The sequence below is a fragment of the Dermacentor silvarum genome, unplaced genomic scaffold (genome assembly GCF_013339745.2).
Source record: "Dermacentor silvarum isolate Dsil-2018 unplaced genomic scaffold, BIME_Dsil_1.4 Seq346, whole genome shotgun sequence".
In the NCBI taxonomy this organism is placed as follows: Eukaryota; Metazoa; Arthropoda; class Arachnida; order Ixodida; family Ixodidae; genus Dermacentor; species Dermacentor silvarum.
Window position 1 is genome coordinate 40,700 of NW_023606089.1, and position 23,973 is coordinate 64,672.

General features: G+C 45.4%; 1 protein-coding gene across 1 annotated transcript; it reads left to right on the top strand.

The window, feature by feature from the left end:
* The first annotated feature begins 2,871 nt into the window (after window positions 1–2,871).
* On the top strand, window positions 2,872–23,433 carry LOC119434957 (beta-hexosaminidase subunit beta-like). Its single transcript, XM_037701955.2, has 5 exons — window positions 2,872–2,948; window positions 14,200–14,371; window positions 19,407–19,497; window positions 21,013–21,117; window positions 22,339–23,433. Exons 1-5 carry the CDS (start codon window positions 2,913–2,915, stop codon window positions 22,400–22,402), a joined length of 468 nt encoding a protein of 155 aa, XP_037557883.1. The 5' UTR covers window positions 2,872–2,912; the 3' UTR covers window positions 22,403–23,433.
* The last annotated feature ends 540 nt before the right edge of the window (window positions 23,434–23,973 follow it).

A 23,973-nucleotide genomic window follows, 5' to 3' on the forward strand; every position in this document is an offset into this window, starting at 1 on the left:
TCAGTGTGGTAAGCAGAGTAAGCGAAGCTTTCTCTGCTGTTTGCTTTGACTGACGATAGTACGCGGTGATCTTAACAGTGAATGTTTAATTTCTTCAGCATTTAGTGCAACGCGAGAGTGGTGAGTTGAAGTTCTGCGTGCACCTGTTTGTCCGTGTAATACACACAATACACAGCGAGACGTGCTTGCTTGAGGAATTGTTGTGCGCCGTTTTTCATAACCTTCGAGATTGAGCCACCAGGCTTCTAAGATGAATCTGGCACGCTTCCACTCGCACCGGCAACATACGGCATCCGGCCGCTATGTTATCGCAGTCGGACTTCACACGGAACATCGCGGCGACAGCGAAGGCGACGCGGATGACGTCGGCGTAAATGCGCCTGGAGTGTACATATAACTGCTTTCACAATAATAAAAAAAAAGTTGTGTATGGGAAATACCGCTGCCATAAACTAGAAGCTTGTTTCCCCACAGTACGACTGAGTTTGTGGAGAAACAAACGCAATGTATGTTTTCTTCGTATTTCCAAGCGATTTGGTGCGACTGCATTTAAACGCCCGGAATCAGGTTAGTCATGTCCGAACGATCGTCAGACCAGTGTTTTGTTGCGCTACGAGGACATTGTAAGAGTCACCTTACGAGAGGAAATATTCCCGACAAAGCGGGGCTCCGAGAAGTATTCTTAAGAGATTACCAATTTGCTCAGCTAAGCAATCGTGTGGCTCAAAGCAGGCCCTACAACAATTCACCCGGTGTAGTTCAGCGGTTGCGGCTCCACTTTCTCAAACCTTCACAACCTTACCTTCACGTATAACGTGCGAGATTTGCGTACACTTAACAGGCACGCATGGTTTTAGTTAGACTTCCGAACTGATAAAAGAAATCACGCAGAAAGTCCTCTGGAAATGTCCTAAGTATGCACAAGCATTGCGCCACTTGTTAATCGCCACGCAGCCCGGTGTCATTATGAATGTTATGAAATTTGATTCGACCAGCATAAACCCTTATTAACCCTCATCGGTCGTTATCAACCTTATCGAACACGATCCGACCCTTACGAACTATTATCGGTCCTTATCAACCTGTATGTCCAGCTAAGCTGTTACAAAACCACCACTACAATTGCTGAGGGAGCATGCAATGTTTTATTCATGGTTCGGATGCTTGTTTTGCTCTTGTTCTTTATTGAAACGTGTGCTGTTCTGCGTATAGTATGGGTGATCTGAATGAATGTATGCGCTGTTCGCTTCACTTCGCTGAGCGCTTGTAGCCTCTGCCTTACGTGGTTATGAGCCATTGCATTCGTCTTACGTGACGGACGGACAAATTTCTCATTTGGTAGGCATAGAAATGCTTATGCATTTAAAACTGAAACGGGATGGTTTATTAAACGAGACGAAGCTGCTGATTTTCGCTGTAACACGGGGACTATCTTTTCCTCTTTATTTCGTTCCGTCAAGCGCACTATAGATCAGGAGTTTTTCCTTTCAATTTGTTTTTACACTGATAATATTCAAACCTTCGCATTGTCGGCACATTGCACTACACACACGTAACACACGTAACAAATTAAGTAAACACCTAACAAGTAACACGTAAACACACGTAACAAGGGCTCTATTTGGCGATGTACTTTTGTGTCAAAAATTTGCCTAATACTAAATCTGTCTAAGCACCTTATCTTTCTAAATACCAATTGAAACACTTTACCATGCACCGAAACTTGAGAAAAAGGGGGGCGCGCAACGAGGCTTCGCGCTTCGATGCCACTCCATAAAGCCATTTGGCCCGCTCCTTCTTGCAGAATCTAATACCATCATCTTTCCTTATACGTCATGGAGCAAATATGCATCACAGCTGCACATTCGTGTCCATTTTTGACATGGTCCGCAAGCTCTTTCCCATCAATTCCACGGCGGACGAATCTTTTGCCCCTGTGGAGATGCTTTGCCGCATAGTAGTCAAACAAAAGCGCCCCAGGAAAAAAATTCAGCCAGCGGATTAAAATCAAACTGGACCTACATATACAGAGAGACCTAACGTATCTGCCACTCGAGTGCAATTAGCGGATGAGTTTTTACTGTGCTGCAAACTACATTTTAAAAATCACCCCATGCATTTTCAATGGGTCTACAAAAGTGCCCCAGGAAAAAAATCCAGCCAGTGGAATTAGACTACACTCGACATATACCGTGAGAACGTTGTCGGGATTTAGTGCCTAAAGTGCAAATCGCGAAAAACGAACCATTGCTCAGTAATCGATTTTTAAAAAATCCTTCCCATAGAGTTACGCCAACCGCATCGCCCCAGGGTCGGCTTCACCGCAGTAGTCGATGTCCCAGATTGCTGGACTTGATAGCTCCTAATCCCACACACTTTATGCAAAATGTAAACGAAATTTCAATACATTCCGCTGCAGTTACACACGGCCTTTTAAAACTGCGCAGCAGAGCAGTAAAGTGAAGTATGTCACAAATTTGCTAGTGCCAATAAGGTAAATCATTGGATTTACGAGTGCGAAGGGTAGTTGATTACTTCACAAGGCCATTGTCTGGAATTGCTTAGCCAAGACAGGCATTCAAGATCAGTTGGTAAAGTAGAAAAATGGGTGTGTTTTGGTGAATAAATTCAATGACAATGCCACAATAAAGAAAGAAAGAAAGAAAGCAGGAGAATGCTACTCAATTTCCCGTCCTTTAAGCACGTACTACAGACCTTATGAGCATATGAATATTTACATGGCAGGCGCAGTGGATCCCTTGTTAAAGCAAATATGATATTTCTATGCCAAGACAGAAATGCGTATGTTGCTTCTATGAAGAGCGAATATATTTATGGGCTAATGTGATGGCGGGCTCAATTTCGTTCTACGCAGATTGCTTGAGATCGTTCAGACCCTGCGCAAGAGTTACATGGTTTGGCAAGAAGTGTTCGACAACAAAGTGCAGGTAAGCGCAACGCTGGCTTCTAGACATGCGGCTGTCTGGAACTCATTGGACGGACGTGTTTAGTTTCAGCAATGCAGATATTACATTTCCTATGTGAATGCACAAGAGAATCAGAAGGGCACGGTTACATCAAGTCTGACGAATTCTTTCTTTTTCTTTATTTGAAGAACACCCCGCAGTGCCCAAGGGCGTAACAAGCAGGGCTGTCACAGCAACGAGTAGAATGCATATTTATTTATGCAGTGAACTTGCTCTTTAGTCAACCTGTTCAACCTGTTCCACTTGTTAACTGTTCAGACAAAAAAAAAACAGGAATAGTATACACGCTCGTCTTGGTTTGCTACTGAATAATTTTTCAGTCATGATCATTACGTATTGATAATATAAATGAAAGAGTTATATGTCTGAATGCAAATGCGAATGAAATTCAATGCTGAGTTCTGAAGCCACTAATATACACAATTTAAACAGATGAATCAATCATTGCCAAAATTGTTTTATTGTGCATTCATCGCATTTCTTAGAAGCCCAACCTACGTTAATACTAATCATCCATAAGCCCATTAAAGTTTTGTGCATAGTGTCAGCTGGGCGTAACAAGCTGTCGTCGTTACACGGTGGTGTAACGACGACAGCTTGATGACGACGGCGTGAGGCTGACGAAGTCCGTATGCAGCCGATGGCGGGATGACGACGGCAACACGAGAATCAGTTGAACTGTAATGGCGACGATGGTATGACAAATAATGCATGACGGCGACTCTATGACAATGACGTAATCACAACAATGTCATGACAATGGCGACATAATCACAATTGAACTACGACAGAATTATTATCCTGGCAGGAGTCATGAGGGAGGTAGCGGCCGAATACGTCCATACTGCACCAGGGAGGACAATTCCTTTTCAGCCGAATACGTTCATACTGCACCAAGGAGGCGAATTCCTGTTCTGGTGAGGGAGTGCCTTTGTTGAAGCTTACTGGTCCTTATTAATTTGGTTGCACCTGTACTAGTATGCATGCTAGTTTTATGCTTGCAGGCGCAATTTGGAATCAGCCAGCGCAAAACAGGGGCAATTGGAGATCGCAGGGAGATGCCTTCCTCCTGCAGTGGACATAAATATAGGCTGATAATGATAACGATGATTATCATTGAATGACGTGGATGGAATGTAAAAATCACATCCATTCCACTCTGTGGTTGTGGGCTGCCAGTGGAGCTGTAAAAGAACTACACAAATATCACTGTGCGAGTAACTGCGAAAATGAACGTTTATTGACAACGCACAACTCTGCGAACACGTGAAATCGCTACTAATAGTGCCTCGACGTGTCCAGCTGACCAAATTGAAACGCGCTAAGCGTCTCAAGACGCTGGCTTGCCCGCAACAAAATCGTGAGGACGTTCTATGCCGCTTGTCGATGCATGCGCTCGTGGCGTAATGGATTCAATGTCGGGCTTCTGTGCTAGAGGTCCTGTGTTCGAATTATGCCGGCGGATAGCTTTGATAATGTTTATTTAAATATTCATTGCATAGTGCTTGTTGAAAACGAATATACAAATTCAGAGAGACGCTTAAAGCCAAAGGACGAAACTGAGGCAAATCCATGTACTTACCATAATTCCCATGCTGGCTGGATCGCCCCAACGACAATGGTATGGTGACTTCAGTATGAAGATGGTAAAAGGACGAAAGTATGATAACAAATGCATGATGAGGACGCAATGACGATGATGACATAACAACATCAGCATGATCGCCACTGAATGGTTACGATTGATTGACGGCGATGGAATGAAGATGCGGTATGACGACGCCGCATTACAACGGGATGATGGTTCCGAAAAATTGACTGGTGTGACGTCGACGGGATGACAATGGGAAGAAGACGATGATGACAACTGTATGACGACAGCATAAGCACTAAGGTAGGACCATGAATGCATGATGACGATTCAATAACGACGATGGCATAGCAATGGCGGCATGATGGTGATTGAATTATTTTCTTATTTGAGTGAATCGGGCCGAAGCCGAAGTGGTGACAAAAAATACAAATCGCGTGTCTTACGGTCTTGCATTATGAGCATGTTACATACCGAAGTTGATGTCTGCAGTATTATTGACAAAAAGTCCACCGAAGTAGACGAAGCACCTACTTCTGGTAATTTATTCCAGCATGTAATGCTGGAAGCTTATGTGACTTGTGGTTTGTTGGACCATTTTACTGTGACCCGTCCGAAGTGCATGTCCCGCGAGGTCTTGTAGGTAGGCAGAGCGATTTATCTTGAAGTGGCCATGATCGAACGCATGCATATATTTCAACCTCTATAGGACTCTACCATGTGCGAGTGACTGTAGATTGGCCTTAATAGTTAACTGGCTAACACTGCTCCATCTTGAATAATCTGGGAAGGTAAATCGAACCGCTAATATTTGTATTTGTTCCAGTTTGTCAAATAAACATTTCTGATACGGACTCCAGATTGTATCGGCATACTCCATGGTAGGCCTTACTATAGTTTGTAAGCTTCCAATTTGACAGGCGCTGTTACTCCGGCAGTTTTATTTTTAACAGTGACATTTACCCTGGGCTTTGCGAGAAAGTTGGGTTTCCCAACTTAGATAATTTCTCATAGGTATCCCTACATACGTTATGCACGAATTGGGGTATTGTGTAATGTGCACGTAAAGTGATGTGTTTTTTTTTTCGTTAATGAATGAAATGTATTTTTTTTTGTTCTGGTAGTGTTTAGTTTCATACCCCGTACATTGAACCACTCCTGAATGGAATGGGAAAAATTATATAACGTAAGTTGATCTGCACAGTTAAACAGTGATTTAAGTATGACGCAGTCGTCTGCGAACGATCTATGTACCGTCGGGTGAACACTGTATTGTCTGTCATTGATATAAACTAAAAATAATACGGACGCAAAAATTATCGCTTGTGACACTCCAGAAAAAAAACACGCAATTTATCAAAGGAACAAGAATTCACAGTTACGCTTTGCTTTCTTTTAGTAAGGTAACATGAAATCATTTTATGATTACCGTAAGCATGAAGTTTACTAATTAAGTCAGCGTGGGGAACAAGATCGACATTTTGGAAAGATAAAAATAGCACGCATTTGACCACCTCTACTATGTTCGTTAGCAATGTAAAATGTTAATTCTGCGAATTGCATTGTAGCTGACAAGACAGACCTGCACGCATGCAGTTCATGGCACAATAGATCGTTCTGTTCAATGTGAATAACAATGGCTTTGTAAATTATATGCTCCAAAACCTTGCAGCACGTGCTTGTGAGTGACATTGGCCTTTAATTGTTCAAGTCTGACTTGGCACTGGATTTATGGAATGGGACGACATTTGCACAGCGCCAATCTTCAGTGATAAACAACGTCCTCTGTCTTTACGTTTATACCCCGGAGGAACTATTCCAGAATCCTGAACGCCCTCATGTAACCAGGTTTAGTTGTATCTATGGCGTACGGATGATAGGATAAAAAATTGCTTTAAAGGGACAGACAACCGCTCAGAACATGAATTGAGATAACCCCGCGGATGGAAAGATCGTCCATCGTCTTGGCAAGAACGGGCCCTGTTTTTCTCATTAAACGTGGATTTATATTCTTAATTCTTCACTATAAGTCGTGAAAAATGACCTTTGGCGCCCCATGCGGCAAAAACATGAACCTATTTAAGAGGTCTTCCACGTGACCTTCTGCCAGTGTATGCTGTTCCTGCTCTTTTTATTAATATTGAAATGCAGTAACATTTTTTTCTATTATAAGTTTCTCCTAACTTACAATGTGCAGATAAGACTTGGTTTGTAGTGAATATAAAAGTGGCGCTGCCTTCGCCTTCGTTTTTGATGACTTGGCTTGGCTCGTCTATCGACTGAATAACGACGGCGAGAGCCAGCCAGCCATGACGTAGGCGTGTACTTGGAGAAAAAACGCGGTGCAGCTAGAAGAAAGGTCTGTTCAGCAACGCAAACTTATTGTACCAGTCTATTTATCTTTAAAAGTAGCTGGAAAGGTGACAACATAGGTGGTTAACCACAGTTGCACTTCCTACAGTGAACGCAGGACGATGGGCGGCTTTCACAATTTGCGAGGCGGGCTGTTGGCATCCCTATCACTTCTCAGCGTTGCTGGAAGAGGGACTCTTATTTTTTTAGAGGCTGCTCAGACCAAAAAATTCTGCTTACAAAATATCCACGCACTTTTGGAAGTAACCGCTGCAGGTGTAAACACTACCGAGGGTAACCTTTTCGTCGTTGCGCCATTAAAAACTGGGTCCATAAGTATCGGTTGTCAGTCCCTTTAAGAAAACATTATTTTAGGGCGCTAAAAGGACACTCGCAAGGGAGAAACAAACGAACGCACACAGCACAAACTCCCAACTGATTTACTAGCAAAGAACGTGGGGCATGGTGAAGTTCCTGCACACACGGATCACAAGACATATGATATAACATTGAAGGATTATCTCTGCCGTTACATCTGTGCTTCAATGAAGTGCATCTCAGCAGCAGACAACGGGACTGAGATATCACTCACACACGTGGTACCTTTCTTTTTGATGTAGCATAGTTCGAAGAGTCCACGCGAAGTTTTATTACCGCTCCTACCCAGTATGGTGTTTCGAGTTAAGTACGGCTCACAGGCGCAGGCATTGCAATGTGCGCTAAGGTGCGCACCATCCAATTTGTTTAAGGTTTTGGAATGCTGCCTCAGTTGATTATTCAGGCATCTGCCCAAATATCCTACATACGACTTTGTTGAGAGGAATCTCGTAGTCTACCCCAACAGCCCATCACACAAATCGGTTAGAGTGCTTCATGCTACACCCTTGTCAATCAGTACTCGTCGTACGACATAGCTGGACTACTTTGTATGGGACGGAAAAAAGTCGCAGTTTTGCCCGAAAGGCGAAGCATCGATTGCGATAGCAAATAAATAGACAGCTATACGATGTAAATATAGTAGTTTGATCAGCCGTATAAAGTTGCAAGCATTCGCTTGCTAACTACAATAACAAGCACTGTGTCACCCACGCACAGGTATATATACTTGAACATATCTCGCTCGATGACCGCGGAAACTCATTATCAAAACGATGGAGTGAGCAAGTGGGGGACAACAACAAGCTAATTGACCTTCGTGTTGTGTCTCGCTTCAACGCGAACTAAATGTTGAAAGTACTGCGCATACGAAGCTACCGGAACTCAGCACATGCACTTTTTCCCCATCACAAATCGCTTTGAAGATGAAGCTCACACGGGCGCGCACGTTGTCCACATCGCAGATCGCTTTCAAGGTACGGTGCCCATGCGGCCACGCCGTAAGCAGCAGCCGCCGGAGTAGAATGCCTCCCCCCTCTCCCTGACCACCCCCCCCCCGTGCCTCCAGTGCGAAAGAAGACGGCGCTTCTGACCCGCCTTCCTTGTTTGCACGTGCGAGATTTTGCCGCGATCATCGACTGACCTTCGCAAAGCTTTTACTTGTACATACACCGTACAGCGCACGGCAACTATGATATCGTGTTTCAATTTTCTGTGGAACATTATGGCGACGATGTTAGAAATGCACTCAGAGTGTCCATATCATTGCTAGCGCAATAAAACGATATGAACGCCCCCACCTCCCCCAACAAACTTGCATAACTATGTCGTCGTACCACGAGCACTGGTAGACAAGGGTGCAGGAAAAAGAACGCTAAGCGAATTGTGCGATGTGCAGTTGGAGTAGACTACGAGATTCATCTCAGCTGTGAGAAGTCGTATGTAGACCAAATGGGCAGATGCCTGTATGATCGACTGAGGGATCATTCCAGCAACTTAAACAAATTGGCTGGTGCGCGTCCTAGGGCGCATTGCAATGCCTGCGCGTGTGAGCCATGCTTTACGCGCATTGGCAAACTGGGTAGGAGTGGTAATAAAATTGCTCGCGAACTCTTGGAGCCACGCTACACTAAAATGAAAGGTACCACGTATGTTAGTGATACCTCAATCACGTTGTATGCTACTGAGTTGCACTTGTTTGAAGCGCGAATGTATCAATGTCAATTCATTTCGCTTCTGCTGCGCGTGCTCAGGAATTGCACCATGCCCTATCTTTCTTTTCAATAAATCTGTTGGTAGTTGACGTTCTGTGTTTTTCTCCCTTCCGTGTGTCTTTTTAGTGCCTTAAAATCATGTTTTACGAATCGTGCTAACTTGTCCAAGCAGTGTTATTATGCTAAAAGAAGGTACAGTTTGTTCATTAGGCTACGGCCATTCATGGATACCACTTTAAATGACTTCACATTCCCTTGTCAGTCTTTGTTATGGCAGTCAGACATCGGACATAATGGACGGGTTTGGCGCGAAACGAATAATTTCAGCCCTAAGATCCAGTACTGGCCGGTGTCAAAAAAAATATTTTCTATTGATCTTCAACTTATCGTACACAAGCGACACTTGAGTCGGTTGCTTTTTGCTTTCAGCGGAGTGCCATAGCATAGACCGTAGATCTCATTCTCGGCGAAAAATCTACTGATAAAGAAATGCGTCTTCCTTTAAGTTTAAAGCATCGAGATAAAATTTCGAAGAAGTCAAATAGCCTGAGTATCCGTGGGCGTGAGCTTTGGCCACGTGTACTGCCAATTCTGTAGATCCTTTCCATTGTTCTCACTTCCACATCAAATAATTCTTTAAATATAGTTTTCTTTACTTCGCCTTCTAGCGACTCACTCTCTTCATTGGGTGCCTGGCTTTCACCGTATTGTTTCGTCTGCTCCGATTTTTAAAGTATATCCCTTTAGCTTCTAGGCTCTATGTCGTGAAAGTTGACCTTTGAAATGTATATTACAAGTTTATTACGCACTTTTTTTCTCACCTTAACTACTGCAGTTTAGTATGGGCCACAATGAGCAAAACAAACATAAATAAAGTTCTCGTATTGCAAAAGAAGATTGTTCGCATAATCGCCAATGTTGATAATACAACTACTTCCAAATACGCATTTGAAGCACATAACATTGTCCGAGTCAATCATTTGTATAACTTTAAGTTGTTACAAAAAATGTATTTTTCGACGGCCTCCATTGCCGATTTTTATTCTACTCCGGCATCTTTGGACATGCTTCGTGCCAACATAAACACAAGAACTACTAATACATGGAATATACCACGTTTTCGCACTAATTATAAATTACTAATGTTGTCTTATAACCAGCCCCATGTTCTAAACACGTATAAACATACAATAGGATACACCAAAGCTGAACTGTGGAAATATTTTGTTGAAATGTGATTTTAAGTCCTCGGCTTGTAGATGCCGCATGTTTTGCTTGATTATTACTATTATTATTTCTGAACATATGTATGACTATTTCAGCGTTTTTATTTTCAATTTTATTGTTCGAATTTTGTGCAAAGATTACTAGACTCTCTATGCATAAATGGTGAATGTTCTCTTTATTGAATGTGACTATTGTATGTGTGTTTGTTGAAGATTTCCTGTACCACTCGTGTGCTACTGCTTGTGGGGTTTTCTGGGCACAGTCAAGCTGCGCAGGCAGCTTTTTGCCAGAAAACCCTCCAGTTGAACCTGGAAAATAAACTTATACTTATACTTATATAAGAGGTTTGTTCGTGTCCTTACAGGCTTGGTCACAATCTGCGTGCGTTTCTTCATACTTTGTCACGCGTTCAAATTCATTTTGCATTGTCTCAGTTATTTGCTTAACACCATCAACTGTTGATTGAACTTGCTTAAGATTGCAAGTGAAATATTTTAGCATTTCATTAGTTTTAGACTGTTGCTTGTAGATTTTTTTGAACAGTTGTTCGGTAGGAATAGTCTCTACATTCAACGCCGCATTCTGCTCAATCTCGTCAGATGCTAAGAGCAATATTCGGATTATTTCAGCACATTCGCCAAGCGTAACGAAAAGAGCATGTGGACTTGTCAGCACCACGAAGGTTGAACAGTTATTACGTGCGGAAGATTTGTCACCAACCTGAAGAACAAACACGATAGGGTTCGCCATCCATCCACGTTCGGTGCTACCAAGTCCACTGAAAGGTTCCGCTTCCGGTTTATGTAGACCTTGCGATGCTTGTTACTTTACGTCACCGGGCCTGACAGGTGATACTGATGCAGTTCACGTGGCACTGTGTCAGTAGATTTATTTGTGCACATCCCTGCCCATGCGGAAGTGGTCAGTGGTTGTGTACAAATTCCCTTGGTGCAATCTCTGGCCATCTTAACCTGTGGCAAGTTTTGGCCGCCAAAGGGCAGTCTGAACGAAAAACACGATAAGGTAGGCCATGCTCTCACCATCCGTCCACCATTGGTGCTACCAAGTCTACTAATTATTATCCAGAATGACACCAAAACGATTTTGACTGAATGACGCGGGTACAACGAACAAGTGGTATGGCAACAAGGCTTCACAACGGAATGATGGTTCGGAAATGATTACAACGGTATCACGTCGACGGCATGATGACAACGTGACGACGACTGTATGACGACGAAGGCGTGGTGACGATTGTTTGAAGATTGCGCAATGACGACGTTGAGATAACAACGACGGTATGATAACAATTGAATGACAACAGAATTATAACGATTGAATGACAGGGATGAAATGAAGACGCGGTATGACGACAAGGAATGACAACGGGGTGACGATTCTTAAATGATGACATGGATATGACGTCGAAGGCATGACGACAATGGGATTACGACGACTTTATAATGATGATAGCGTAGTGGCGATTGTATGACGATGGCTTAAGGACGACCTTATGGCAATGCATTCATGATGACGACAGATTAACGCCGATGCAATGGTGACGATGGCATAACAGTGGCATGAACACCATGAGTGACGAAACCACAATTACAAAAGAAAGACACCCGCCGTGGTTGCTCAGTGGCTATGGTGTTGGGCTGCTGAGCACGAGGTCGCGGGATCGAATCCCGGCCACGGCGGCCGCATTTCGATGGGGGCGAAATGCGAAAACACCCGTGTGCTTAGATTTAGGTGCACGTTAAAGAACCCCAGGTGGTCCAAATTTCCGAAGTCCCCACTACGGCGTGCCTCATAATCAGAACTGGTTTTGGCACGTAAAACCCCATAATTTAATTTAATTTTTTCAAAAGAAAGACAAAGGCGGACTGACATCGATCGAAAGACGAAGGCGGCGCGACGACTTCGGCATGATGATTTTGAAATTATGACCACTTTGTGACGACGACAGCATGTCGTGAATAAATTGACAACGAGTGTATTACCGTAATGGCGTCACCACAACTGTATGACGAAGATTCCATGACGATGCCGGCGTGACGATGACAATAAAATGAGAATTTAACCAAGGAAGTGGAAGAAGGTATAACAGGAATACATGACAACTACTGTATGATGACGATGACATGAAAACGGTGCTATGAACAAAACTGATTGGCGCCAGCATGATTAGGATGGCGTGTTGACGACAGGAGGCTAGTAACAATGCTATGCGACATTTTTAGGCAAGCGCCCATGGTTTCAAAGTAGAGTGTCGGACTGTGTGCTGAGGAAACCATGTTGAAAAGCAACCATCTGAAATGCTTTAATGGGGTTAGCATTATTTGCCTACTTCATTCTCTGGCGCTTACCAATCCATCTATCTAGCCTGTTACACAGACCCAGTGGCACAGGTTGTTCATCGCTTTGGCCCCTAAGTATGTGCTCCTGATAGTTTTGCGGTCGTGATCGTTTAATCGCCGTAATTCCAGCTCCGGGATCTTACTCTCGCCATGCCGTCGTCAACACACATTCCATCTCGACCTAGTGGACCAAGTTATCTGGTAGCTTGTGCGCCTTGGTAAGGGTCTTTCTTCATTACATTCTAGTCGTACTGACATCATTCAATCGTTCAGATACCATCCTTGTCATGCCGTCATGCTCAGACAGTTGCTATTTGGCATCCGTTGTCAGTCCGTCGTCGTCATGCTGTTGTGAACTTGCCATCGTCGTAACCAGCTTTGTCATCCCACTCTCGTCATTTCGTCGTCATCACGCAATCGACATCAGACCGGTTGAATGATACAGTCATCGTCAAGACATTGACATCATACACTCGTCGACGTCGTATTATCCTCATGCCGCTGTCATGATATCGTCGTCATTACACCGCTATCATACAGTCGTCGATATGATCTTCTTGTACCATTATCGGAATGCCGTTGCTGTCGTTCGATCATCGCCCTTATAACTTCAACGTCCGGCACTGATCATACCGTCGTCGTGAGCCATCGTCACCACACAGTCGTGCATTCTTTGTCATACTGTCGGCGTGATGCCGTTCCATCTTCGCCATTCTAACTTCGACATCCCACTCACATGACGCAGTCGTTCTCACGCCGTCGTCGTCGCATTCATCGTCATGACGTTGTCATCAGGCTATCGTAGATGCGCCATCGCCGTCAAACAGTTGCCATTATGCATTCGTTGTCATACCGTTGCCGTGATTCCGTCGGGATCATTTCATTGTCATTCTAACTTCGACATCTGCCCCTCGTCATGAGGTCGTCGTCACGCCATCGTCATCACACGGTCATTATTTTATCGCCGTCATCACTTCAATAAGGTCGTCCCATTGTCGTCATTCCGTCTTCCTCACACCGCCTTCGTCGATCCATCGACGTCATTACTTCTTCGTCCATTTATTTTAATAATTGTTCATGATCATTGAATGCCGATTAAGCCGCTATGCTTAAGCAATTTTCTTCATTCCAGATGCGCCATTCTTTTGTCGTCATACTGTCGTAGTCACAGCATTGTCATCATGCCATTGTCACCATGTCGTGGTCGTCCTCACGCTGTTATTGTTGTGCCACCGTAATAATTTAAGAAGCGGCCTCGCATTGTCGGTATGCCGTCGGTGTCATACCGCGTTTAGGATTCCATCCACGTCACTGAGTCCGCATTTTACAGTCATCAGCCAGCCATGCTCACGGGCAACCTTGGCAACTGAGCGCCATAGCAAAGCGGGACAATATAGGAATATGTCTCACATAAACGAATCAATGGAAGAGCCAGAATGACCACTACAGATGCTAATTAAACGTGACTTCAGAAATACGGTGTGTCGCTGCATACTCCGAATGCACATCGTATTGCCATAAACACTCATCGTGAAATGAGTTCTCCCGTAATTTTTTTTGTGATATGGGTTTTCCGTACGTCTCATCTACAGATCGCCCCAGACACCGTGGTGCATGTGTGGAAGAATCCGCCGGAGCACGAATTGGCTTCGGTAACGTCTGCGGGCTACAAAGCACTGCTGTCTTCCTGCTGGTACCTCGACCACATATCGTACGGCAGTGACTGGAAGAAGTACTACGCCTGTGACCCACAGCAGTTCCCCGGTGAGACAACGCTCTCAGCTTCATTAGTTAGCCTAAAATGAATATTTTTACAGCACCACATACTATTGTGCCATGGGTATTTAATTAGCCAAAGAAGTATTAATGCGTAAGCATTCTTTGACGAGTACCTCACCAAAATCTGCCTGTCACGCGAAAAGTGCATTGCCTTGTATTTGCAAAGTTATAACGTTTAATCATTATAGTAGTGTAAATGTAGCTGATTGGTAGCTTATAAGCGATAAGGAAGCTAAACAGAAGAAATTGATCCTAGAGAACACCCGTATGATCAAAGATATGCATATCAAATGGGCACAAAGGGGCAGATGGAAAATGCATGGGGAAGGCAAAAGTAGGGGTGGCCCAACTTAAATTTAGGGTTGGGCCTACTGAAAATTGGGGCTGGACCAACTTGAAATTCGGGTATTAGCAAACATAAATTCGGGGGTGCGCCAACTTGAAATTGCGGGGTGGCCTAACTTAAATTTAAGGTTCAGTCAACTTGAAATTTTGTGATGAGCCAACTTGAAATTTGGGGGTATGCTTATGCAGACTTAGATAACTCGTTTCAGCATTCATTTTTTTTCCTACGAAGCATCCACAAATACCGAGCACGAAGAGATGACGCACACAGGCCGGATAATTAGTCTTTCACTTCTTCGTCCTTTGTATTTGAAATAATATATGCTCATCATCAACCATATAGCTATTCATGGAGATGATTGGGCAAACAATACTCAGATTATAATTAATCATAATTATTCTTAATTAGACAAAATAATCATGTTCCCCTAAATATTCCTATTAAGCCTAATCGACTTATTCGGGTACCCTTAGACTAAGGTACCCTACACTAAGGTACCCTTAGTTAATCTAATTAGACCTAATTAACAAATCTTTATTATATAATATTCATTATGCTTCCTTGCCTACATAAGTGTTCAGGAGTTTATCTTATTCGGGCTCAATTCATCGTAATTATTCTAAGTAATCTTTCGTTAACGATATTTACTTTTAAGTACTTCTTCAGCACTCACTATATTTATAGTCATAATCGTGAATATCAGTAGCAACACGTAGTCATAAGGCATTCGCATAAGGCATAAGGCATACATAGGACACCATGTATACCTTATGGAGTGCATCGTGTCACGCTTTACACACACTGACTGACTGACTGAAAAATTTTATTGGCCAAAGTATTGACAGGGAGGGTGTGGACCGACCCTTAAGGGACGTTACTTATAAATACTATTTGGGCTCCTCATTACAGAAGCCCATTGGCTATAGCCGCGGCTTTGGCACGCACGGCCAGGGCCTTCTGGCTCGCCAGGTCGGAGCAGCCGAGCAGGGCCGCCTCCCAGTCCTCCCGGATAGGGTTGGGTATAGGGGGAAGTTGCGGGGTGGATTGGCATGCCCACACCATGTGGAAAATATTCGAAGACTTTTCCCCGCAGTGTGGACACTCCCCTGTGCAAGCAGGGTCGAAATGTTTTAGGACTGCCGGGCACAGCAGTGTTTTAGTATAGAGGCGAAGGAGTAAACGCTCCTCCGCCTTCGTGCGGCCCTTACAGGGCTTAGGAAAGATTGCGTGGCCGAATTGGTAATGGTGGGTGATTTCCTTAAAGGTAAAAGCCGGATCGGGTTCGGAGTCCGCATCGAGGCGAGGCGATGCCCGGAGAGTAAGCGCGCGGGCAGCGGCGTCAGCTGCTTCGTTGCCCTCGAGACCCGTGTGCGCGGGAGTCCATATTATCCTGCGGGACGCGGGGGCCCCGAGATAATCGCTGCTTTGAAGTATGTGGTATGCAAAATAGGGTATAAAGCCCTTTTCGATGTTCCTGCAGGCCCCTTGCGAGTCGGTGATGATCACCCGCGAGTCCTGATCTGCGGCGGCGAGCGCGATGGCCACCTCTTCCGCGTGTGTTATGTCTTGTGCATTGAACGTAAGGCCGTTCACCGCGGTCTTTTGATGGACGACTGCGGCCGTGTACCAGCCCCCATGGTGTGGGCCGGAGGCGTCCACGTAGAATACTCCATGTTTGTTCCCATAGTGACGTGCCAAGGTTTCTGCCCGCGCGAGGCGCCGGTCACTATGGTCGTCTCGTGTCATGTTGGCCAGAAGAGCGCGCACGTGCAGGGCGCATCTCCAGATTTCGGGGATGCGCACGCGCTATTCCGTTAGTGTTGGATGTTGTATGTGTAATCGGGCAAGAAGGCGGCGACCCGACGGCGTCTTTGAGGGTCTTGTGTAGTGGTTCATCAAGTGTGCTTCTCGGAGCTCCGTAAAGGTGTTGACCATTCCGAGGCCCAGGAGGCGCTGGTTGGACGTGTTGACCGGGAGGTCGAGAGCACGCTTGTAAATTTTGCGGAGAACCACCTCGAGGGCGTTCACATCAAACTTGTGAAGGTGGAGGTAAGGAGTTGAGTACAAGACTCGACTGGTTAAGAATGCGTGCGCCAGCCGCAAGGCGTCTTTGCACCGTAACCCCCCACGTTTATTGGAGACCTGGCGGACCATGCGGCCCACCTGGTCCCCCACCCTGCGCAGTTTGGCCAGTGTACAGGCGGACATATTTCTGAGGAAACTAGCACTAGATTGCTTACGCATTAAAAGAGTGCTACTTTTGGCCACGCTTCAGCGTACAAAGTTACCAGTAACCGCAATATTGAACGGTGTTATCACTGTGCTCTGGCGATGTGCACTTCCGCACTTTGTATAAACAGGCGCATGGTGGGAGTGCCAGTTACTAGAACAGCGTCCACATTTTCACTTTGTTTCCGACGGCGGCGGCCGCCACGTATCGGCCATAGCAGGCTTCGAGGCTATCTGGCACGCACTCCTATGTTCCCGCTTCTTTGCTCATGATAGTATGTGAAGCCAACGTGAACCATGCTAAGACGGAGACTTCAGCGGGTCAAGTACGAGATGTCTTGCCGCCTTCGACGTTTGCAACGAGTCAGCGGACTGTTTGTGCGAATTCTCATGGTGCGGGCAGAGGTTTTTATTTTAATAATGTATGCCTCACTATAACAAATGTTTGTGCGAATGCTTCGACACTTGGGTAAGTAAGCCCCGGTATGAGAAAGGAGCGCATTCGTTGACGTGGAGAAGCAGCTAGAGGCGGGTGGTCCTGGGTGGCCTTGAACCGGCGAACCTCTGCAGCGATCACGCCACGCACGTCCTCCCGTTCTCTTTGAGCGGAGTTGAGCGCTCGTCGGCGCCGTGACAGTGACTTTATTGGGACGCCGGAGCGAGCGCTGTTCCGCCCCCTTTATAAAATTCTTACTCTCTGGCCCGAACAGGTTCCTTCAGCAGTACTTATGCGATACTAGTAGTTGCTAATTCTTAGCCAATTCACCGTAAGTTTTGTCCCAAGGTTACAGAAGGGGTATGTAGAGGGACATGCCTTCGTCCTGCAGTGGACATAAATATAGGCTGATGATGATAATGCAGACCTAAAAAAAGCCGTAGTTTCGCCTGAAAGGCGAAGCATACATTTCGATAGCTAATCAGTAGACAGCTATACGAAGTAAGGATAGTAGCTTTATCGGCCGCATAAACTTGGAAATATTCGTTGGCTAACTAAATTAACAAGCATGGTGTCATCGCGCACAGGCAAGCATGAACACATCACACTCGATGATTACGGATACTTAATGTCAAAACACGTTGGCGCCAGGATGCGCGGCAGCAACAGTGAGCGATGCGACCTTCGTGCTGTGTACCGCTTCAACGCCAACTGAGCGACGAGAACGCCGCACGCATAAAGGTATGAGCCACCTTGCTTTCAAGATCAGGCGCGCGCGACCGCGCGTGAGCGTGCAAAGTACGCATTTGGTGTCGAAGTCAAACGCCGCCACCCCCCTCCCTCCCTGCGCGCGCCAGATTGAGATGCGATCGGCGGTTGCCGAAGCGCGCGGTAGCGAAATGCGCAATTGCTGTCGGAGAACAACGCCAACCCCCCTGCCATCCCCCCACGGCCTTTCGCACGATGGAAGACAGCGAGATTCCTGTCAGCTTCCTCTCATGCGTGAGCGCCATTGAGCCGTCATCGCCGGCTCAACCTTGCACTTTTTCACTCGCACATAGAGCATATAGTGCGCGTCGATGATTTTATCGCCCTTGGACTTTATACAGAACCTCAAGGCGACGACGACGGTCACAGTGGTGCCGATGACAGAAATCCGCCTGGAGTGTCCATATAATTGCTATCGCAATAATACATTAAATCTATATTACGCAATACGCGACAACACCTCCGCGTCGAGTGCGGCCAGTTATTGATAGACATTGCAAAGAAGTTGCAGCCAGCTTACTACGAATAGTTGGGGTTTCTATAGAGTTTCAAGTGGTGTGCTGTGCTTACAACAATGTCTATTATGTTGTATCATTTTTGCAATGCGGTTGTCAGTGAGATTGCCACTTGGTGTATCTGTTGACGTGGTCCCCATGTGGTCCATCAAAAGGCGATGTGCAGCAGGTCACAAAAGAAAGCTGACGCTGACATTGACAATCATCTTCGATCGTATCTTCCGCATGTTCCAGCAGTCTTATATTGAAACTTTTTTAAATACTAATGAAAGGCCACGGCATACACTTTCTTTCTATGTACTCATCAAGCTTGTTCGATAGCAAACAATGCACGCTCTTTTCACAGACTTCTCGCAAGATGTCAAGAGACTGCCGAAAATGCGGTGGAGTATAGCGTGAATTTTGTACTTGTTTTTGGCGCAGCTTCTTTAGTAATCAATAAAGAACACAATCGGTAACATTGGCAACATGAGTGATCTATTTAACAATATATATTGCAAAGTTGACTAATGTTGCAAAGAAAACAATTTTGGCTAAACCGCAATATTTCTGACTTTCTCGATAATTCTCAATATACATAATTTTAGGAATCTTCAAACTCTCGTTGTTGTTCCGCATAGAGTGGTTCTTTAAGGAGTCGGCACAGCACTCGCCACAAGGCACATCAAAGTTGTCTGTTTTCTCCACAGGCTGTGAAAATAACGTCCTGCTCTTTGCTTTTCGCAGGTACCCCAGAACAAAAGTCGCTAGTGCTTGGCGGTGAAGCCTGCGTGTGGGGCGAGTTCGTAGATGGCACTAACCTCATCAGCAGGACATGGCAAGTTTAGCTCTCGTGTCTATGTAATGTTTAATGTTTGTGCACAATATTGATCTTGTAAATACATTTAAAGTCGTATCGAAAAAATGCTATAACGCACATTGCCTAAGCCTGTGTATGGGGTGCAGTATCTTCATTTTGAATAATTAATATAATAATACACTCGTTACGCATATGAACTTCTTCAAAAGCATAAGTGAGGAAGTTCGCTTCAAGATGGCTGGAAGATATGCAATACCGAACGAACCAAGCCAGACAAAGTGTGCTGGAGTCCTTTTGTGCTGAACATCTTTGAAAATCTACGGGTCCATTTTGTCAGACTGCAACAGTTGTCTCAATCTGGGGTCTTCTTTTTCTGAAGCAGCAGGTTTGCACTTTCTTGCCTCTGACTCCACATCCTAAAAAATAAATTTGTAGAAACTGTCAGCTCTCTAGCGCAGCAAAGCTGCGAGAAGTGTGTCGGTAGCACTAACTATCGCACATAACAGGTGAAAACATATGATGGACAGGGCGGAAGGGAATCTTGATAAACACCAGTTTTAAATTGATTAAAAGGCTAAATTGTCACCATGCACTTTTACACAGTGCACAGTCGCCCGTAGAAATGAAGCGTTGCTGTCTCGCAAATATAACCTACAATTCACCAATTTTTGTTTTGCGCTGGCTATCTATATCTTTATCATAGCCTGCTGCTCAGTATTACATGTGTGTACGTTAGCTGTTATGCGTATTGGATGCATGTTAACACGTATACATGTTCATTTTTCACCGGTGATCGCTTTCCACCGGTTACAAATGTTAAACGTTATCCCTCGGTGCAGGAGGCGTCTGCATGGGAAGCTTCTCGAACGTTATCGATGCTTCTATCCGTCGTCTGTGGTCACCGACGCCCATGTAATCTAATTGTATGAGCGACGCGAATCGTCTAGAACTTTCTGGAAGACACGCGGGCACCAGGGATTAATCTGGAACCTTCGATGCATAAACGCATAAAAACCGACGCGTTTCGCCGCTGATGAGATTTTCGACGATCACCGCCTGTGTTCGCCGCTATCAATGTGCTTCGAGTGCAGCTTGCTTTTGTGGGCACAGGTTCGCCCAATAACGAACCAGTTTCGTCATACATAGTTTTACGACTGCTTTCTTCACTGTCACTACTACGTAACAATATTTACCATTCCCCTATGCAGAGTAGCAGGACCGAGCATGCTAGCTCAGGCCGACCCCCTCTGCCTTTCTAATAAATTATTTCTGCTTCCTATAAACTGCCGTAAGTCACAACTTACCCTAAATTTCACAAGAAGTCCGTGAGCTGGAATGTAGTATGAGGCACCATTTGCGACGACACTGTTGTCTTATGCATAGGCTGAATTTCACAAAAAATAAATAAAAATAAAAACACGTTAATAGGCAGACGCGGACAATAACCTACAGGAGTCCTATACTCTGTCATGTTCTTAATGTTTGTCTAGTTATTTCAATTCATTTGATTTCATTTTGTGCTTTGCTGCGCAGGCCACGTGCATCGGCGGCCGCCGAGCGGCTATGGAGTCCAGCCACTGTGAAGAGTGCCAGGGATGCCGCCCCTAGGCTAGAAGAGCATCGCTGCAGAATGACGAGGTAAAACAACAAGAACAACCACACCAACAATAATAATAGTAATAACAGTTATAAAACCTTCCACTCGGCCGCGCAGCGCTTGAAACAGCGAAGCTGGGCGATCGTAGCCCAGCATTTTCCGGAAGTGCGCGCGAACTTTTAATCTTATTACTCATGATGATGATAATTTCTTTTCGCGCGTCTCGGACTTACACCGCGTTGCAATGCCGACACCGCGTTCCAGGAGACCCGCTCCGTGAAAGCGTCTCTCACTCTCTCTCTCGCTCTCATAGCACGCAAAAGCTCTTCACCTCGCAGAGCACGAGCGTGCCATCGCGCCAGCTGTGGACGAAGACGACGACGCTCGAACGCAATCATATGGTTCGCATAAATGCGTGTTCTGCAAGCGTGGCTGTATAGCCTAGTGATGACGACGCTCGCCTTGGGAACGGGGGTACGCGGGCTCGAATCCCACCTCGCAAGACAGTTTCTTAGTAATTTCTTGCTGCGCACCACAAATTACGGTTGGCTTAAACAGCTTCGCTGTTAACAATAACCGTAATAATAAACGCCGGAAAATCCCTGTGGGCATCGAGCAGAATGCGGGGTGTCGACTAAATTAACGGAACGACCATGAGAGCACCAAGACGTAGGCCGATGTTTCATGACCTGCATGTCATGACATTAATTTCATGACCTGTCATTTAAATGTCCGAACCCATTTCACCGGCTTTTGAGAGTTTTAGTCTCTTTTCGCTGAGTCATTGTCATTTTTGCTGTTTCATGACTATGACTTCTATCATTATCCTTTGGTGTTTCCTTCGCTTAGTGCCCACGTCATCATCATCATGATGGAAGCATGGAAGCTGATGGCGACAACATTGAGTGGAAAGCGATTCCAGCCGAAACGTGTGCTGGGAATAAATGAGTTGTGATAACATTTAGTGTTTGAAAATGGAATCCCAACTTTATGAAGGTGATCGATGCAGTGGAATTGTAGGATGGTTATTTTGAGTAGTCTGTCCTTCATTAATGAATTGCTAGTAAGCCCTCGCGATCCATATTCCTCTAATGTGTCACCAATTTTTCTTACTGTTCCTTTCTACAGCAGTGTTTAAACATGTCACCTAACCTTTTCCCGCGATCATAGTACTCATGCGCTCACTTAAACAAGAACCCATCTCTCCATTATAAAGAGCTATTTCAAAACGTCGTGGGTTTATCTTTTTACTTTCCCTGCAGGCGTGGCCTTGCAGTCGAACCTCAGAATGGCCCTGGATTCTGCGAGTGCGACATAGCTATCTGAGCTCTGCAGCTGCCACCGCCAAGTCCGTCAGACACGGCACACTGTCACAAGCCTCAGAAATCAATCAACAAGACGACGCACAAGAATGTGATCGCTTCAGGGACAATAAACACAGTGTTACAATCGCCAACACAAAGCAGCTTAGAGTAAAGGAAAATGAAAGTGAGAAAAAAATATGCTCTACCTTGAAATAAAGTATTTTATTTTATATTCCAGATGATACACATCAATGAAATCCAGGCGTCGTCACTAGTACATTTTTCAGTTTATGTGCTCTTGGTTTTCTGCCATTGCCTTTTTTCTCTACTACGAAACGTTTCACATTTCAAATAATAATCCAGACCGACTCCGGTAACGTTCAGCGCTTCTGTAACAATTGCAGATCCTTTTTTGCACATAAGAAAAACTGTGCAACACATGAGAATTAGCAACAAGTAATCGAAGCCAGCGCGCTGCATATCTCAACTCGTATCTCTCAGTCCAATCACCAGCTTTGTTTGCAGCGGCCGCACAAGCTCTGGAGAGAAAGCGAACGGGAACGAGCAAAGATCACCAGTCTTGGACACAACTTTGCGTTTTTCCGTTCATATTTGTCGGTGACCGTGCACTGACACAAGGTCGAGTAATGCTGAGGTGTGTAACCATGCGCCATGTCTATTGAGCCAGGTTGCCGCTGGCTGTGCCAAATACTTTTTCAGGTTGCAGCCAAACAACAACTGCATAATTTTACACGATGTTATTTCGCCATAGTTGATGTATTTGTTTCTCAAAAAAATGTCGGCAGTGTGCCCTAATGGTGCAAGGCGGGGTCACAGTGGAGCTAGTTCCGGTTTGGCACGTCCCATGGGTTTGCGGGCTTGGCGTTGGAAGTTCTCGGTGACGCGCAGGCCCGGAACCGATTCCCGGCGGCGCCGAGCATTCAGTCGGCAGCGTTCGTTATTTCTGGCCCGAAATTCGGGATCCTCTGCTCGGCAACGGCCTCGGCGGGATGGGCAGGTTCGGCTCTCCTTCGTCGATGGTAGTCCCGCTTGGCCGCGAGCCGAGCTTCGTCTCCTTCCTCGGGAGTCTTCCCTTTCTTCGGTCGCCCCATGTTAGCTGTGCACGCGTGTTCACTAGACGAGAGAGGCGACACGTCTGTCGGTGCGCCGGCTGCTCAGAGCTTTCTAGCAGATCAGTGACGTCACGGCTAAGCGAACACTTGCTACTCCTCGGCTAGGGAGCGGAAAGGCGAAGCGCGCGCATGCCTCGGCGAGACACCGCCCTATGCACGTGTGTGATGCGATGAGGTTGCGTGGCTCGGCGACGCACAGCTGGGCCGAGTTTTCTGTAGGCACGAAACAGACTTACGAAAAGTTTAACAGCGCCACTGTAAAAAATTCTTCTGTTGTTCTTTTTTTATGTTCATGCTTATCTGCTGAACACGCTGATAAATAACCCAACGAACCCGAGGCAGATGACGTCAAAGTTTCTCTGGCACTTTGCTGTCATCTGTATCAGTCATATGTTTCAGGTGTTGTATCCGGAATTAAATAGGCTTAATTGTTGCCATGACTGAATTTCCCTCAAGTGTC